Genomic DNA, 17851 nt, shown 5'->3' with positions numbered 1-17851 from the left:
GTGTTTTTCTATAGATAGCTGTCGATTGGATTCAGCAAACCGATACGATGTCCAATTAGTGATTGCCATAAAAGTGCCGATTTGCCAATTCAAAGTTATTCTGCTCTAGCCGATAACAGCTGCAATCTTGAAATGGAAATGGTCTCTTTTGTGTTGTTGGTTCAGATTTGATTTTATTCTATGTTGTTAGTTATTCCTTGTGTTCCACAACGTCCAATCGTCTTAGAGTCACAGAAAAGTGCTATTGAATGGAATGAATTTATTACCAGAGGGTGCTGAGCATCCTGCATTGTATCCGTTATTGTGTTGATGTAGGGATTTGGCCAATCGATATTGGCTGTGGAAAGCTCTTAAGAAAAGCGCCATGAATCTCGTGCTTAGTGTCATCACTAGTGTTATTTTTGTGTGCGAAGAGGTAATTCGAAGGAATGTGAATGTCTTTCACTACTGGCGAAGTTGTTTTTGGCATGACACAAGAATGAATTGAAATAAATTAGTTCCATGCTTTTCGGAAGAAGGAAAAACAGCCTATTGAAACTGATTCTTCTGAAAATTGTGGTCATCTTTGTAGTTTAGTTATAACATTTATCCCTCAAATCTTTTTTCAATTTACCGTGGGAAATACCGAACATTTTCTATGTGAGCCTACATAGATAATAATTGATTTTGTGCCTCGTTTACACAACCTTCTCATTTGATAGAGCAAACTTGTAGGCTATTGCCTCCGTAGGAAGACAGATATTTCTATGTTCGCATATTGAAGGAACCTGTTTGACACTTAATGCAATTATTTTTGGGATTTTCTTTGGATTTAAACATAGAGCAAATGAAATTTCTTCTCTAGCATTGACATAAAACCTAACGAAGGGTAGCGGAGGTATACATAATAGAAATACAAACACACAATTCTACCAACCGTGATTATTTGGCATATCTCATTTGCTTTGAAAATTGCGATTTCGAAGGGGTCGCTTCGAATTTAGTAATTTAAAGACAATGGATGGATGAACCTTACTCATTTCCGTGCTAAAAGGCAAATTTGTTAATGTTGCTGTTTCCCGGTGGATTTAACTAATGACAGTAATTTCTAACCTTAACTTAAGCCTATTTCTGTCTCATTGTTGAGTTTTGGATTCAACACAATGTTAATAGTAAAATTTGTTCCAATTTAAATTGCTTCCAACATATGATTTGCCTGCTACGTGGCGTTCATGAGATCGAACATTGCCTGTTGCAGAAAAGAAAGTTTACCCGCCTTAATGGGTCCCAGGTAGTTGATATTAGAAAATACATTCTCAGCAATGCCAGCTATCCCTTTTTTTACCAATAATAACGATCATTTTCGAACTACCTACATTAGCCGGCATTATGTTCGAACTACCTACAACCTTGGCATATGATATAAGTAGAAAAATTGGGCGGTACAATTGAAGAATTAGAAACATGTTTTGAAGTTTGGAAATTTTTCTATCAAGACGCTCGAACATAAGTGAATAAATTTTAGAAGTTTGTTTTGATTGGGAAATTGAAAATTTGACATATGATTGCTACTACAAAAGGTTAAGTGGAAATTTTTACTTTATTTCACAGGACATATATCCTTTTGTGAGAAAAGTTTCCACAAATAAGGCATTTTTGGTCCATGTTACAGAATTTAGATTCATTGCCATATTGTTGGCAAATACGGCTCTGAGCGATATGTTTTTCACTTCCGCAAAATTTCTTATACAACTCCCACTTTACCTTCATGAGAATTACTTGAGTAGGTGCTATGATAGGTAACTTTAACATAAAAAACAAATGTTGAGACTTTTTTTTGAAAACATTACATCCGAAGAAAGAGTTACCACAATTGGTGGAACTTTCTCGTTTTATTTTTTTTCAAAGAATATATATTTTAAATAGATTCATTAGCAATAACTTTCACTTCGCTGGCTTCTTGTTTAGGCAAATTATCAAATACATTTTCGCTGCAAACACTCGAATTGTCCTAGAGAGAATGCTCTCTTTTTATCCTCGTAGTGATGCGCGGTTTCTTTTTTCGCTCTGTCATTTCGCTGACACAAAAAAGCTCGAAACAAATGTTAAACTCAAAAATAGGTAGTCTTATGAAAGACTTTCTGAACTTTCAGCTAGTCTTTAAAACATAGTCTACCAGTACTAAAGCAAAAATTGGGAGGTTGTATCTACGACACGAGCGCATAACTGACGTAGAACTACGCACACTATTAACAAAAGCATTGTTTAGAGTGTTTTATAAAATGTTTGAGTTATAAAATCTTCATTTCATTTTCTTTTTTGGCCTTTTCTGGACTTTAGAAGGCGATTTTGGCCATTCTGAGCTCAATTTTGGATCATTTTCTTTTTTGGCCTTTTCTGAGCTCAATTTTGGATCATTTTCTTTTTTGGCCTTTTCTGGCCTTTAGAAGGCGATTTCGGCCATTCTGAGCTCAATTTGGGATCATTTTCTTTTTCGGCCTTTTCTGGCCTTTAGAAGGCGATTTCGGCCATTCTGAGCTCAATTTGGGATCACTTTCTTTTTTGGCCTTTTCTGGCCTTTAGAAGGCTATTTCGGCCATTCTAAGCTCAATTTGGGATCATTTTCTTTTTCGGCCTTTTCTGGCCTTTAGAAGGCGATTTCGGCCATTCTGAGCTCAATTTGGGATCACTTTCTTTTTCGGCCTTTTCTGACCTTTAGAAGGCGATTTTGGCCATTCTGAACTCAATTTGGGATCATTTTCTTTTTCGGTCTTTTCTGGCCTTTACAAGGCGATTTTGGCCATTCTAAGCTCAGTCTGGGATCATTTTCTTTTTTGGCCTTTTCTGGCCTTTAGAAGGCAATTTCGGCCATTCTGAGCTCATTTGGGATCATTTTCTTTTTCGATCTTTTCTGGCCTTTAGAAGGCGATTTTGGCCATTCTAAGCTCAATTTGGGATCATTTTCTTTTTTGGCCTTTTCTGGCCTTTAGAAGGCAATTTTGGCCATTCTGAGCTCAATTTGGGATCATTTTCTTTTTTGGCCTTTTCTGGCCTTTAGAAGGCGATTTCGGCCAATTCGGCTCAATTTGGGATCATTTTCTTTTTCAGCCTTTTCTGGCCTTTAGAAGGCGATTTCGGCCATTCTGAGCTCAATTTGGGATCATTTTCTTTTTTGGCCTTTTCTGGCCTTTAGAAGGCGATTTTGGCCATTCTGAGCTCAATTTGGGATCATTTTCTTTTTTGGCCTTTAGAAGGCGATTTCGGCCATTCTAAGCTCAATTTGGGGTCATTTTATTTTTCGGCCTTTTCTGGCCTTAGGAAGGCGATTTCGGCCATTCTGAGCTCAATTTTGGATCATTTTCTTTTTCGGCCTTTTCTGGCCTTTAGAAGGCGATTTTGGCCATTCTGAGCTCAATTTGGGATCATTTTCTTTCTCGGCCTTTTCTGGCCTTTAGAAGGCGATTTCGGCGATTCTGAGCTCAATTTGGGATCATTTTCTTTTTTGGCCTTTTCTGGCCTTTAGAAGGCGATTTTGGCCATTCTGAGCTCAATTTGGGATCATTTTCTTTTTTGGCCTTTCTGGCCTTTAGAAGGCGATTTCGGCCATTCTAAGCTCAATTTGGGGTCATTTTCTTTTTCGGCCTTTTATATAGTGGCGGATGTAATAAACTTGTAGACGCGGCACATGTTCTGAAGAACCCGACATTAGCGCATCGTTTACCAAAACGAACCCTGCTGTATACCTTCCCCTTTATCCAACATCCCAGTGATTTCTCGTGGAAGTGCAGAGGTGTTCTCGGCTTCCATGAAGCGAGTATCACGTCAACATATTCCTATACAAACTCCTTCTTTGACCAGCATTCGAATGCGGCCGGCGCTGGTATTGCCTAATATAAAGATTTAGGTCACCTGTTTTTACACATTGAGGATGCATGTTGGTCCCAAACATGATCTGTTGGTTCTTTGTGTAATTACAGCTGATTTGGCAATAAAGGAGTAGCAACCGCGGGCGGTCAATCATGCTCATGCTCATGCTCATCTAGATTTAATATTTAGCTTTAAGCGAATAATATTTTAGATGCATTTTGAATGATTATGATACAGATTTTAGTTAGAATTTTTGGTTTATTTATGGTTCAACAATAAATTTCAAAACCCTCTTTTGTATAATTTTGGTCACTATTTGGTCGCTATCCGGTCTCTAATTGGTCAATATTTAATGAAAAAAGTCACTAAAGTCACTATTATTTTGCTACTAGCCCTGATATTTCACGAGAAAATCGTAACCAAATATCGCTAGCGGCAAAGATGTGTTTCGTGGAAGTTTTCTTCGGCCGGGAAAAATATCTAGATGTGTGAAAGTGGCAGTTTAAATTTTGTCAAAAAAAAAAAAAAAATGTTTGAGTTTTAATGGAGTGGTTTCATTCATGCAAAAAAAAAAAAAAACTTCAACGTTCAAGGTAAGTTAACACAAATTGAGTTTCTGAGGCTTGGCAAGTTGAATCCTGCCCACAATGCATATCACCTTACGAAGCCGTCAGTTACTATATATATATATTAAATACGGGTCAATTTTTTTGATATTGATATGTCAAATGAATTGAAAGTCTGAGAATAATAATAAAATCTAATAGATTCTAATATTATTTTGAGGCGGGGCTTACCGAATGGAAATTGACTCCGGAATGCGCTGCAAGTACTCAGTCATTCTGCAAAGGGTCTTTGGAAGGTCGGTAGACCTAACACCTTCTAGGTTCCGAAAACAAGACAGATGCAGAAACAAGAATCAACAGCATTGTCTTTTTTCACCCTATCACTGCCAGACAGTGGAATCTAGAAGGTCATACATACATACATACATACATGTTACAGAATTTAGATTCATTGCCATATTGTTGGCAAATACGGCTCTGAGCGATATGTTTTTCACTTCCGCAAAATTTCTTATACAACTCCCACTTTACCTGCATGAGAACTACTTGAGTAGGTGCTATGATAGGTAACTTTAACATAAAAAACAAATGTTGAGACTTTTTTTCGAAAACATTACATTCGAAGAAAGAGTTACCACAATTGGTGGAACTTTCTCGTTTTATTTTTTTCAAAGAATATATATTTTAAATAGATTCATTAGCAAGAACTTTCACTTCGCTGGCTTCTTGTTTAGGCAAATTATCAAATACATTTTCGCTGCAAACACTCGAATTGTCCTAGAGAGAATGCTCTCTTTTTATCCTCGTAGTGATGCACGGTTTCTTTTTTCGCGTCATTTCGCTGACACAAAAAAGCTCGAAACAAATGTTAAACTCAAAAATAGGTAGTCTTATGAAAGACTTTCTGAACTGTCAGGTAGTCTTTAAAAGATAGTTGACCAGTACTAAAGCAAAAATTGGGAGGTTGTATCTACGACACGAGCGCATAACTGACGTAGAACTACGCACACTATTAACAAATGCATTGTTTAGAGTGTTTTATAAAATGTTTGAGTCATAAAATCTTCTATTGCTTGCTCAAAATAAAAAACTCTTTCTTTTTAAATCAATAATAGCATATTTGAATTAAGAAACAAACACTGGGAGTCTACTGTATGAAAATAATACAATACTTCGTATGTTTTGTGGCGTGCTGAACAGCGGAATATATGGTTGTGACCGGGAATCTTCACGTGGTTATGAAAAATTCCATATCTATCAAAATTCCATAACTATTTCAACTAAGAAATACCCCAAATCGTCACGATGGCAATTACTTGTTAAGTTGCCTTGATAAGGGCAGTCTGATGTTCAGAATCGTTTCTGCTATTCGCAACCTTTGTTCTGTGCCGATAGTGGAGGAATGAGGCGACTGACAACACTTGGAAAATTAGACGGCCGCGCAGATTTTGATATGCAGATTACAACCTTTGTACTACCCTGCCAGTGGGGAAACAAAGGCACTCTCACAACATACACTGAAAAGAACCACGCTGCTGCAACTAAGACATGTGTGCAACCGGGTTTAAGTCGAAAGCAAATTCGAAAAGCCAGCTGATACTGGCATAGAAAGTTCACAACACTTCAATAAAAAGGATGTAACGTCCAAAAAGAAAGTATGAGGGTTAGTGCATATGACTCAAACACAGACTGGACGGAGGATTACAAAAAATGGTTATTCGCAACCGCGGATGAAACATGAAACAGCGTCATTTATTTGTTTTAAAGTATCGGCAGTGATTAAGGGGTTAAGAACGACCTGCGAAACTAATTTTTTGCAGTATGGTACATTGAAATGAAGATATCATGCAAAAAATAGCTTCGTAGCTTATTCATAACTCCTGAGATTCTATTTGATTCACTACCGAAAATACGGAGTGGAAATCCATTACATCACATAACTACGCTAAGTAAATGGTAATACTATGCATAATACCTCAAGAAATTGGTGTAAAAAGACCGTTCAGTGGCAACAAGATAAAAAGCATTTTAAAAAGATAACACAACATCTGTTACCGCTGAGGTATGTAATGCGGTCTAACCAGCCTTACACATCGCAACGCTCTATATATCGTGTTATTTCGAGAAACCGTCCAAAAAAAAGCGTGTAAAAAAATCGTGTCCGTGCAAAATAGGAATCAACAAAACAAACAATTTTTTTTGCATGGGTGTTTAGAAAAACCGTGTTATATCGAGAAACCGTGCATAAATAGGCGCGTAATAAAATCCGTGTAAGTTCTCAATTTTTCAATTTTTCAATTTAAAAAAAAATCTGTATTAATAATAAGAACCGGATTTGTGATTTTAAATATCAAGTGTTCTCAGTGCCTTGTACTTTGTCAAGTTTTTTTCACTGTTAGGACGAAAGAATTGGTTATAATACCTATCATTTTTCAATTTAATTTTTAATGATTATGAACATGTTTGAAGATTCTAAAATTGTCAATTCGAACTTATAATTAAGCTTAACATAATATACACAGCATATAACAAGTTAACATGCTTCCAAACTGACGTGTAAAATCTTCAACAGTAAACCGCAGTAGGCCAAACAATACAAAGTTGTAGAAATAGCTAACAAACGGCACATCTGCGCTTTCGGTGATTGTGATGTTCTGAGAAAACCAATCCTTGAAGCAGTCGAAAAATGTAAGCAAAATATTATATTTAATTATTGATCTCTGTCATTCAATCCTGATTAACGAAGTTTTTGATGTGGCAGCTTACAATGAACGATTTTTTTGTTATAAAATTAAATGGAACCACAAGCCGCTGTACCGATTACACCGGTTTAGTGGTTAAAACATAATTATGTTGCGATAAATTGATCCTTGTTAGAACTTTCGAGCTCTATTAGGCTCCAAAAGAAAATACATCAAAGAGGAAAGTGTCCTGCCCCCAATTGTTCACGAGTCACAATCCGCCAGAACAAATCGCCAGAAATAACTTCTACCTCTAGTCGGAGCTGTTAAAAGCAGACGGCAACAAAAATAGCAATAAATAAGAAATTAATTGCCTCTTTTGGACAGCTGCCAGACAGCTTGTGAAACATTGCAAGTTTTACTGGTCATAGTTGCTCATGGGCTAGGAAATCACAGCAAGCGTGGAAGTGAGCTGCGAATGTGGAATTCCTCATTTACTGAGTAAAGTAGACTGGAAGCGTGAAACATATTTTCCATCTGTCGTCAGCCTCCGTAGCAACACAGAGCATACTTAGAGTAGCTCGGAACTGTCAGTGCTTCCGTGAATTTCGAAACCAGCGTATGAGAAGCAGCATATTACTTGTTTTTTTCGCTTCCATTGCAACAATGAATGTCGTGTGAAGGGCTTTCAATTGATACTTAGTCGAGACTCGTTCCGAAGACTGGCAAGCTGGCAGATGTCGTCTCTTAGGAAACCGTTTTTCATGTTTCACAAGTTTATCGCTTTTTTATTTAGATACAATGAGCAAGATAGTTTTTACCGATTCTCGTGCTCAAGAAACCATTTGACCGACTTCATACTCATTGTGAAATCCAACTTAATTAAAATACATTACACTGAAACTATTGAAACTAATATTACACTTTTCAATAAATATTGTCTAATTTGACATGCTACATAATTTTTGCAGTGCAATTATCTAGAAAAGTGTTTATCATCATTTGAATGGTCACTATCCAGTTCTCGAATTCCCTGGGAACGGTGTTTGTCACAGTAAAACCGTTCTAGAGTTTTCCATGCACAAACGCCTGCCTGTTTGCTTCCCTAAGGGATGTAATTTTCCAACAAATGAATTCATCCGGATGTAACCGCACTTCGCCATGATCCATGCTTTTCTAGGGAGCTCTCTTGTATACAGGCTGCGTAAAATAGCACAAGCAGATCGACCCATACATGTATGCTAACTCGTTTTTTTTCCTTAAAGAAATCTTATATATCGGAGTCAAAAGTTCGTATGATATGACCGGATCATGGCGTGCTCTGCTTATGTTTCACTTTACATACGTTGCATTCTCGCACCTTTCGTTTTCGTGTGCGAAAGATGGAACTTTTCCCTTTAGTATCGTAAACTGACCAACAGCTTTTAATGCGAAGTCGAGAACAGCGTTCTGCATTACTCGGAAGGATGCAATTTCCTATGATACATAGTACATACCTACGTCGTACACTTAACTATGTTTGGCTAACATCGAAGCAAAAAGTGTAGATTCAAGTGCAGTGTGCTCAACAGTATAGAAACGCATTAATTGCGTCTTCTCATGGCCTAGAATAGCTTGCAAGAATGCACTTTAATATTGAAGCCCTTTGACTAATGGAAGGATTCACTGTTTACCTCTCTCTAGAGCATATCCGCTTACCATTACTTAATTTCGTTTGCTCTGTGACGTTATTCTATCAGGAGTGCCTGGTTGAACTAAAATGGATTTTGCGGGAAAGACAGTGTAACGATTGCATCTTTTAACTTCTCATTTTGACGTAAAGCTATGTCATATTTTGGCAGGGTGGCAGGAATGCTTAAAGTGTACGGAAGAGTGCGTATATTTTTCTTTCACTGAACGGGTTAAGAAAAAAAAAACTAATTATGATCAAATACTCTACTGGTACCGGAGTGTAGTAACAGGCTAGTGTCCGTGCGAAAGTTCTACAAAGCCGTGTTCGAAACGTCGATCCGTCTAATTCGCACTGGACAGAAAGATATGTAAACAGTTTAAAAGAAAAAGGGTTCAATGAAAGATAGTATGGGGAACATCAATTGGAATGGTCCAGGAGCGGGGGCCTAGTGTGGTTGGTAACGTCTCCGCCAACCACGCTCGACGCCTGGGTTCGAATCCCACCGCCGACATAGGTGTCGATGGTTGTGAGGTGGCGTGATCCACTCACAACCAACCCAACTGGTCTAGATTCAATCCTAGCCGACACCGGGAGATTTTCTGAGGCGAAAAATCTTTGGGATCACGCCTTCCATCGCATGAGGAAGTAAAGCCGTTGGCGCCGGTCCGTTAATAAACGGGTCGTGAGTTAGGGTCTTGGGTGTGGAGTCGCCTCCCTGGGCGTCGGTAATTGGCCACAACAGTGGCGGAACTAGACCGACGGAAAATAAGCGAGAATAAAAAAAAAAAATTGGAATGGTCCAACGAGTCAAAGCACGTACCTACAATAAAAAAACTATATGTCTTAAGCGCAACAAAATTCAAGCATATTTCTGGGAAACTTGAGCTCGCTCTTGACAAAGTTCTAACCAAAACGGCGATGTCCATTATTATGGAAGACGAAACTTGCGTCACTACTACAAAACGCTTCCAGAGGTGCACATTCAAACTGTAGAGTAGGAAACAGATGTCTCAAACTCGGGGAAGCCATTTTTTTGTATGGAAACCTGCGAAAAGGGATTGGTTTTCAATATTATTTTACAATCTGTTATGGATTTATGTTCTTGTTTCACTCTTTCGAGCATGCACGCCGGAATCTACCGGAAGGGATAGTTTCAAAAACATATGCTACCATTGATTCGAGGGCGTATATGTCAGATACCTTTTTTGCCAGAATGCTGCTATGCGCATCGCATAAAGGACTGGTAACGTGAAAATAAAACCGATTCCGTGGGAACGGAAATGATTCCAACGAATTGCCCACAGATAAGGCCTACTGAGAAATGTCAGGTTCGACAAGAGGAAAACTTCAGGAGAAGAATGAAGAAGATGTCAAATACTAATACTAAATGGATATTAGCACAACAGCAGAACAGAATAACAATATGCATCATTATTTATCTAGTTTAGAATCTGCTCTGAAATAATTGTGCTGTCTGAACCAATGCATGACACAACAAAACAGTTCAATGCGATAAAGCTGCCAATTTTGTTGAGGGAGAAAGAGAGAAAAGCTTACAGAAAAAACTCTACGGGGAACCTGCTGTCAATTTCATAACAGTAACATCGGAACTATATAAATGCAAATGAAGGAAGAATTCACAAAATGACAAACCGATTGGTGGGGTTGGTACTACCGATAAGGGCACATTGGATTCCAATCTGCAAGCAACGAACAAATTGTCCGCTGTCGATCGACCGTTCCTGTTCCGTCCCACGCTTGATATCCACTCGGACCGACAGTGAAGCAATGCAATTCGTCCGTTTACTTTCACATTAAAAATGATTCTTCCCTAGCAGTATCATCATTGTATTTGTATCGCACAAACATCAGTTGATTGGATTTGTAAAACGGGCGATATCTTTTTTTCCATTTTACTTCTTCAGCTCTTGTTTGCTCCACAAACAGAAGACAACAAACAGCATTTATTGACAAGACGAACGGTATTTACTGCTTGAGTTTTCATCATTGTTGATTGTGATGGCGAATAAAATATTTCCAAAAAAAGGGATCCAACAGACAAACATATCATGGTTTTCTCCAAAGTCTTTTAAACGCGTTTGTATTGGAGCATTAGTAGTGAAGGATGCGACCGTGAATCTGTGCATGAAATTTTACTATCTCTTGCGTGCGCTTGGGTATCTACTGAATTTGGAGTGTTCTTTCAAGCCAAAGCAATCCACAGGGAGAGTTCTATGATAACTATATGGTAAGAGATAAATAATACCTGAAAATGCACTGTTTATCTCTGTTTGCTCATAGCTTAGGGTTTCGCGAAAATCATTAACACTTACATGTTTTTTTTTTTTCAACGCAAATAACACAATGTTTATTTTAGTACTGACGCAAATGTAAAAGAGCTTCATGGGAATGATAACAGCTACTTCCTTCAACGATATCAAAGTAAACGTTAAAACATACCTACTTCCGTTTTAAGTACTTAAGTATTTCTTTTTCCTAGCCAAGGACCCATCCAATAGTCAAAGAATGCAACATAGAATGCTTCATTGAACATTCCAATGCTTTCAACATTTTTGCTTTAACATTTTTTCCCACAAAACTAAACTTACAAGTATGATTGAAATCAATTCAGGAAAATGTTCGGCCAAACAAACTTTCCGCAAAATATTCAACCGTTATGATGGACGCCACAAAGTGCCGCTCGAACGTTGACAACTATCTGTGCAAAACCAAAAGACAACCATAGAAGCCCTGGCACTCGTGTAAAGTTGCTCCAATTGCGAACAATGTTTGCAACGGTTCAAAGTGGAAGTTATAGATGCATCTCAGGAGAGAAATGCAACTGGTGGTGCTAAACTGGGAACGACCTAGTGTCTACTGAGTAAGAAAAGCGCACAAACCTTGCTGGAGATAATCACATAAAATTAGTTCGCATGTATACGTGAAAACTTACAAAATTCGCTTGTCAATTGGATTTTTTGTAGGTGTTCGGACCCTTGACCCGACACTTTGAATACCTTAGTATGTTCCTCTGGCTGTTTGATTTCTTCCACTGCAATCCAGTGGGAATAAAGTGCACACGCGGTCGGTATCAAAAAGCAAATTTTATTAGAGTGGACAACAGCCCTTTATTACGGCGGAGAAAAAACAATACGGTGACCGACCGATCGAATAATTTTATTGCTACTGATCGTAAGCGGGAAGATGAGAGTAGATCAGAAAACGAAATCTGTACTGATATGCCTTATCACAACTACTAGTTCCCCCGTGCAGTGAGCAGAGAGAGAATCAATAAAAACCATGAGAATTTATGCTGCACGGGGGGCGCTCAGATTGAGCTGATCTATATACCTAACATGCCGGCCACCTAAATTCTATTTAGGTTTACCAATGCGAAAAAAACTTAATCTAACTTATAAATAACTTTCAGTTGCTCTTCGAAGTTACAGGTCGTCCTTCGGGGTTGGATTCGGAGGTTGAGGGTCGGCGGAGATCGTCGACTGCGTGGTTTCACTTTCTCGAGTGGTAGCAAACAGACACGCGCAGCCTGCCGCTTGTAGACTGCTCCAGTCGGCGTTCGTACCTTCACTACCCTCACTACGCCGTCGGGGCCAGGGTAGATTTCGATGATGCGAGCTAGCGGCCATTCGATAGCTGCGCTTCCGTATCTTCCGTGGTCCTCAACACCATTTGGCCCACTTTGAGCGGTGTGGCACGAAGAAATCGTTGGTTCTGGTTATGGAGCTGCGAGATGTACTCCCGCTTCCACCGTTTCTAATGATGCTGAACCAGCTGCTGTAGTTGCTGGTAGTGTTGCAGCCGATTTGTGGGGACATCCGTGTAGTCCGGGTCGGGAATTGCCAGCAGGGATGTGCCCGTCAGAAAATGACCAGGAGTAAGCACGTCTAATTCACCCGGATCTTCTGACAGTGGGGTGAGAGGGCGCGAGTTCATACCCGCTTCGATCTGAGTGAGGACCGTCGTCATGTCTTCGAAAGAGAGCTGTCGTTGACCCAGGACTCGGATGAGTGATGTTTTTGCGGATTTTACGGCCGCCTCCCAGAGGCCGCCGAAATTGGGTGCTCGTGGCGGGATAAACTTCCAGCTGATGCCACGCTGGGTAGCTTCAGTAGCGTTTTTTGCCGTCGCGACTGGGTCACGTAGTAGATCGTAGAGCTCTCGAAGATGGTTGCTGGCGCCTTGGAAGTTGAGACCATTGTCCGAATGAATCTCAGCAGGTAAACCTCGACGAGACACGAAGCGTCGCAAAGCAGACAGGAAAGCAGCGGTAGTGAGGTCCCCTACCAGTTCGAGGTGGACCGCCTTAGTGCCAAAACACACGAAAACGGCGATGTATGCCTTCTAAGCTGCAGCCTTTCGGTGAACGGGCTTCAAAAAGACCGGACCGCAGTAATCCACACCAGTGACAGTGAAAGCTCGAGAGGGAGTTGTACGGGATTTTGGGTATTGGCCAGGAGGTTGCGAGACAGGGACAGGTTTAGCTCGAAAACAGCGAATACAATGTCGGAACGTGTAGGTTGCCAATGCCTTGCCGTTTATGGGCCAGAATTCTTGCCGGATTTGAGCGAGCGTCATACGAGGACCAGAATGAAGCGAGATTTCGTGATATGCGACTGCCACTTGTCGCGAAAAAGAGTGATTCCCAGGGATAATCATGGGGTGTCGAACAGCGTACGATTCTTCGGCGAGATTGAGCCGGCCACCAACTCGAAGTATGCCGTGCTGGTCTAGGAACGGGTTGAGTAATTTCATCGACGAACTAGCAGGAACAGCACGATGATTAACAAGCGCCTTTATCTCCACAGCGAATGACTCCCGTTGAATACCTCGCACCAATGCATACTTAGCCTCTTGTAGGTCCTTGACGTTAAGCATCGGGGTTGCGAGGAGCGATCTGCGATGTTGACAACTTCGTACGAATCTCACGCAGTATGCCGTAATCCGCAACATCCTCCAGTAACACGAATATCGATCCAACAGTGGATGCAGTTGAGCGTGCTCCGTTACCACGAGCACGTTCTTCTTCTTCTCCAGCAATTCTTCCGTAGGCTGCTCGTATTCCAAATGTTCCCGGGTATTCCAATGTTGATCAAGAAGCGATAACCAGTGTGGACCATGAAACCAGTGTGGTAGCTCTGCTAGGTCCTTTGGCATAACTCCTCGCGACACGAGATCGGCTGGATTCTCTGTCCCTTTCACGTGATTCCACTGGTGTCTCTTCGTAATCTCCTGGATGTGTGAGACCCGGTTAACAACGAAAGTAGGCCAGACGTATGGTGGCAGCTTCAGCCACGATAGTACGATAGTCGAATCTGACCAGAAACGAGCCTCGATCTCCTCCATCTTGAGTGCGTGCACGGTCGCACGATATAGTTTGGCAGCAATCTGGGCACCGCATAGCTCTAACCTCGCGAGTGTGGCCTTCTTCAGGTTTGCAGGACGAGATTTCGCTGCTAGTAATTCGACCTTAATCTGCCCGGACATGCTAATCGAACGGCCATAGATGCATGCTCCGTAGGCTGCCTCGGATGCGTCGGAGAACACATGGAACTCTGTCAGTACTGGATGATCAGTGAATGCGTGTCGATCCACCTTGACGTTGGCGAGTGACGGAAGTTTTTGGTAGAAATCTGCCCACTGCTTCTCCAAATCCGGTGATAGCGGATCATCCCAACCCTGAGTAGCCACCCAGAGTAGTTGCATTCGAATCTTAGCCCAGGCAATAACAGGAGCTGTGAGCCCGGTAGGATCGAATAATTGAGCAATGACGGAGTACACCTTGCGCCTAGTCCACTGTCCACTTACAGTGAGACCCGATACATCGATGCTTAGCAGATCTGGCCCTGGCTGCCAGCTAATATCTAGCGTTTTCACACGCTCCTGGTCGAAACTCAAAGTAGACGATGTTCCCAATTCATCGGAAGCTAATTCTGACAATACTGCTTTCGAGTTCGATACCCATTTGTGCAGTCTGAAGCCACCTTTTGACAACAGCTGTACCAATTCTTGCCGCAGCAAGATAGCCTCTTCTTCCGATTCCGCCCCACCGATATAATCGTCGACGTAAAAATCGAAAACTAGCGCCGTCTTCGCTCTTGGAAATTGATCACCTTCATCATGCGCCAGTTGCTGTAAACACCGTGTGGCGAGGAACGACGATGGCGCTAACCCGAAAGTGACCCTGGACATCTCATACGTCGAAATTGGTTCCGTTGGTGAGAACCTCCACAAGATCCGGAGCAAAGGGGTGTCATCGGGGTGTATTATCACCTGCAGGTACATCTTCTCAATGTCAGCAACTAGAGCCACCAAATGCTTGCGGAACCGAAGAAGCAGATCGAAGAGTGAGTCTTGGATCACCGGACCCGTCATGAGGGCATCACTCAGTGAGCGGTTTGATGTCATCTTGGCTGAACCGTCGAATACCGGTCGAATCTTCGTCGTCGAGCTTGATTCCTTGAAGACCGGATGATGAGGCAGATAGCAGGCAATCCGTTTAACGCGCTTCAATTCCTTCTCTGGAACGATTGACATATGATTTTGATCCAAGTACGCTTGTATTGCTTCGTTGTATCGCTTCCGAAGCTTCGAGTCCTTCTCGAATCGCCGTTCAAGCTGCAGTAGTCTCCGCAAGGCCATGTCCTTCGATTCGCCGATCATTTGCTCGAAACCCAATCGCTTTGGCAGACGCACCACATATCGCCCAGTCGAATCACGGGAGAAAGTATTTTGAAAATGCTCCTCGCAGTCTTGCTCTTCCTGTGTCAGCTTCGGCACATCTTGTAGCTCTTCAATCGTCCAAAACCGCTCGATTTTCTCTTCCAAGGTGCTTGTGTTGATCGTCGCGTGGCAACACGGAACAGGGTTCATGCTTCCCAAGTCGGCCTTGCCGGCTGCAATCCACCCGAAAACGGTGTTAACAAAGAGTGGAAGTCCTTCGCCGATGCGCTGAATTTGCACTCGACCACTATTCAAGAGCAAGAACTCGTAGAAGTACTCCAAATCCAGGAGAAGATCGATCGATGCTCGCTTGTTAAAACCAGGATCCGCCAACGCCATGTCAGATGGAAGATTCCAATTACCGATTGGAATTGTTGTTGACGGTTGGTCCTCCGTAACCTTCTTGATGACCAGGAAGTCCATCGGTACCGAATAATCCGAAATTCGAGAACCGATCGTGGCAGACACAGAACCGTTTATTTGAACCCGCGCACTGTCGACACCAGAAATTGGGATATTGACTCCGTTTCTAGGTAGCTCCAGAAGCTGGCACAGCCTCTCCGAGATAAGATTTGCTTGCGATCCGCTGTCCAGTAGCGCTCTCGCTGTATGCAACCGCCCATTGCGATCCTTCACCGATACCAAAACCGTCGACAAAAATATGTGCGCCTCCCTCGAATCTGCTGAAATATTGGCCGCGTAGATTGTAGCCACCGAGCTTTGAAGAGACTGCCGAGGAATTTCCACTGTAGCTGTCGTAGTCGTGGAGGAAACAGAACTACCTGATTGAGATTGATCAGAGACCTGAGCATCAGCCGCAGAACCAGAACCGGATGCTGATGGCCCAGGATGAAGTAGAGTGTGATGCTTCTTGCTACACGTACAGCAACGGTACTTGGAATTGCAGTCTCGATTGTAGTGATCACGTCGGAGACAGTTGCTACATAGTTTTTTCGAATTGACGACCTGGAACCGCTTATCCAAAGGCATCTTCACGAACTGTGGACAATTACTTAAGTAATGAGGACCGCTGCAAGAGACACATTTTGGCGAGTAGCCTTCCGACGCTGCGTGGACTGACAACTTCGGTGCTGGTTTCTTAAACGGAGTGGACAAAGAGAGTGGTGGGGCACGCTGGTTTTCGGAGGACTGGTCTACTGCAATCGCATCCAGAATCCGGGTTTGACCTTCTAAGAACTCCTTCACGTGTAGATAGGCAGGCTCTTCCCTTTTCACGGCAAACTCCTCCCATTCCTTCTGCGTGGCATCGTCCAGCCTCGATACTAATAGCTGCGTCAGTATCGCTCCCCAACCCGTTGTTGCTTCTCCTAATAAATCCAAAATTTCCAGATGTCGATCGAAGCAATCGATGACGTCATGGATTCCACTCGCAGTCATCTTTTTCAACTTCGGGTACTGTAGCAAAGCGTTTACGTGTCGCTTTTTCTGCAAGTACACATTCGAATAACGTTTGGTCAACGCGAACCAGGCAACCCCATAGCTCGCTTCGCTCATTGGGAATGCATCAACGACCTTTAACGCCTCACCCTTTAGAGACGCTCGTAAATAATGAAAACGTTGTATCGCGCTCAGATCCGGATTGCCATGGATCAGCGATTTAAATGTGTCATAAAATGGCAACCATTTGTCGAATTCCCCATTGAATTCTGGCAGATTTATTTTGGGTAATTGAATATTGCCACATGCCTCTGTGCGTGAGGTTCCAGAGGGGGTGGGGGGAGTAATGGGAGTGGTGGATGGCAATTTCGCTTTCAACTCTGCCCTTACCTTGAAGTACAACTGCTCAAACTGGGCCCGAGTGTGCTTGTGTTCATTCACCTTTTCTACATGTTCCTCCATCTCCTCTATTTGCGTTTGAGCCTCTTCGAATTCGTCCCATTTTTCGTCGAGCTTGTCGATTCTGGATTGGACCTGGAGAGCGTGATTGGCCGGGTCGTATTGCTTCAGGAACCGTTCCGTTCGTAAAAGAAAATCGACAATGTTGTCGCGCACATGCAGCTTCGGCTTAAGCTTCTTCGTCATCTTGCCAGCATCCGTCGACGAAAACTGTAGAAAGAAATTCGAAGCACGCACAGCACCACAAAGTCAACTGATAGTTAATTGGAGAGAGGCTCACCTGAGAGCCTAAATGAATAGGCCTTGTATTTATTAAAACTGCCCACAGGAACAATCTCCAATTTTTCCGATAAGGTTGTGAACATCACCGGAAAGCTGCATTCAGCTTGATCGAAAGACAGCCCAAAAGTCGAAATGGTTGTAGAAAAGTACGCGCCTCCGGAAACGAGTATACATAATATATTGTGAAACCACCGTCTAGGTTCCAC

The 17851-nt window shown here is 42.0% G+C and overlaps 2 protein-coding genes across 3 annotated transcripts in view; both read right to left on the bottom strand.

Annotated features, from left to right (window-relative positions):
- The window catches only part of LOC129727952 (tyramine receptor 1), a 101359-nt gene extending 89480 nt beyond the window's left edge, over nucleotides 1-11879 (bottom strand). For both annotated transcript variants that reach the window (XM_055686266.1, XM_055686268.1), the window contains exon 1: nucleotides 11719-11879. The gene's annotated coding sequence lies outside the window, so the exon portion shown is untranslated. The remainder of the gene's footprint in view (nucleotides 1-11718) is intronic.
- Nucleotides 11880-12539: 660 nt separating this feature from the next.
- On the bottom strand, nucleotides 12540-17549 carry LOC129729327 (uncharacterized). The gene is made up of 2 exons (XM_055687836.1): nucleotides 13167-17549; nucleotides 12540-13088 (listed from the first exon to the last, which is right to left on the bottom strand). The coding sequence occupies exons 1-2, from the start codon at nucleotides 17547-17549 to the stop codon at nucleotides 12540-12542; spliced, it is 4932 nt and encodes a 1643-aa protein (XP_055543811.1).
- Nucleotides 17550-17851: the final 302 nt, after the last annotated feature.

Source organism: Wyeomyia smithii, chromosome 3 (genome assembly GCF_029784165.1).
Source record: "Wyeomyia smithii strain HCP4-BCI-WySm-NY-G18 chromosome 3, ASM2978416v1, whole genome shotgun sequence".
Taxonomy (NCBI): Eukaryota; Metazoa; Arthropoda; class Insecta; order Diptera; family Culicidae; genus Wyeomyia; species Wyeomyia smithii.
The sequence above is the reverse complement of the archived record's forward strand: the minus strand, read 5'-3'. Positions and strand labels throughout refer to the sequence as shown.

Excerpts from the sequence above, each read along its gene's own strand:
- LOC129729327 (XM_055687836.1), bottom strand. The coding sequence starts at position 17,549 with ATGACGAAGAAGCTTAAGCCGAAGCTGCATGTGCGCGACAACATTGTC. Across the intron at positions 13,089-13,166 it reads GTGTGGATTACTGCGGTCCG|GCGGTCCACCTCGAACTGGT; the intron begins GTCTTTTTGAAG and ends TTTGGCACTAAG.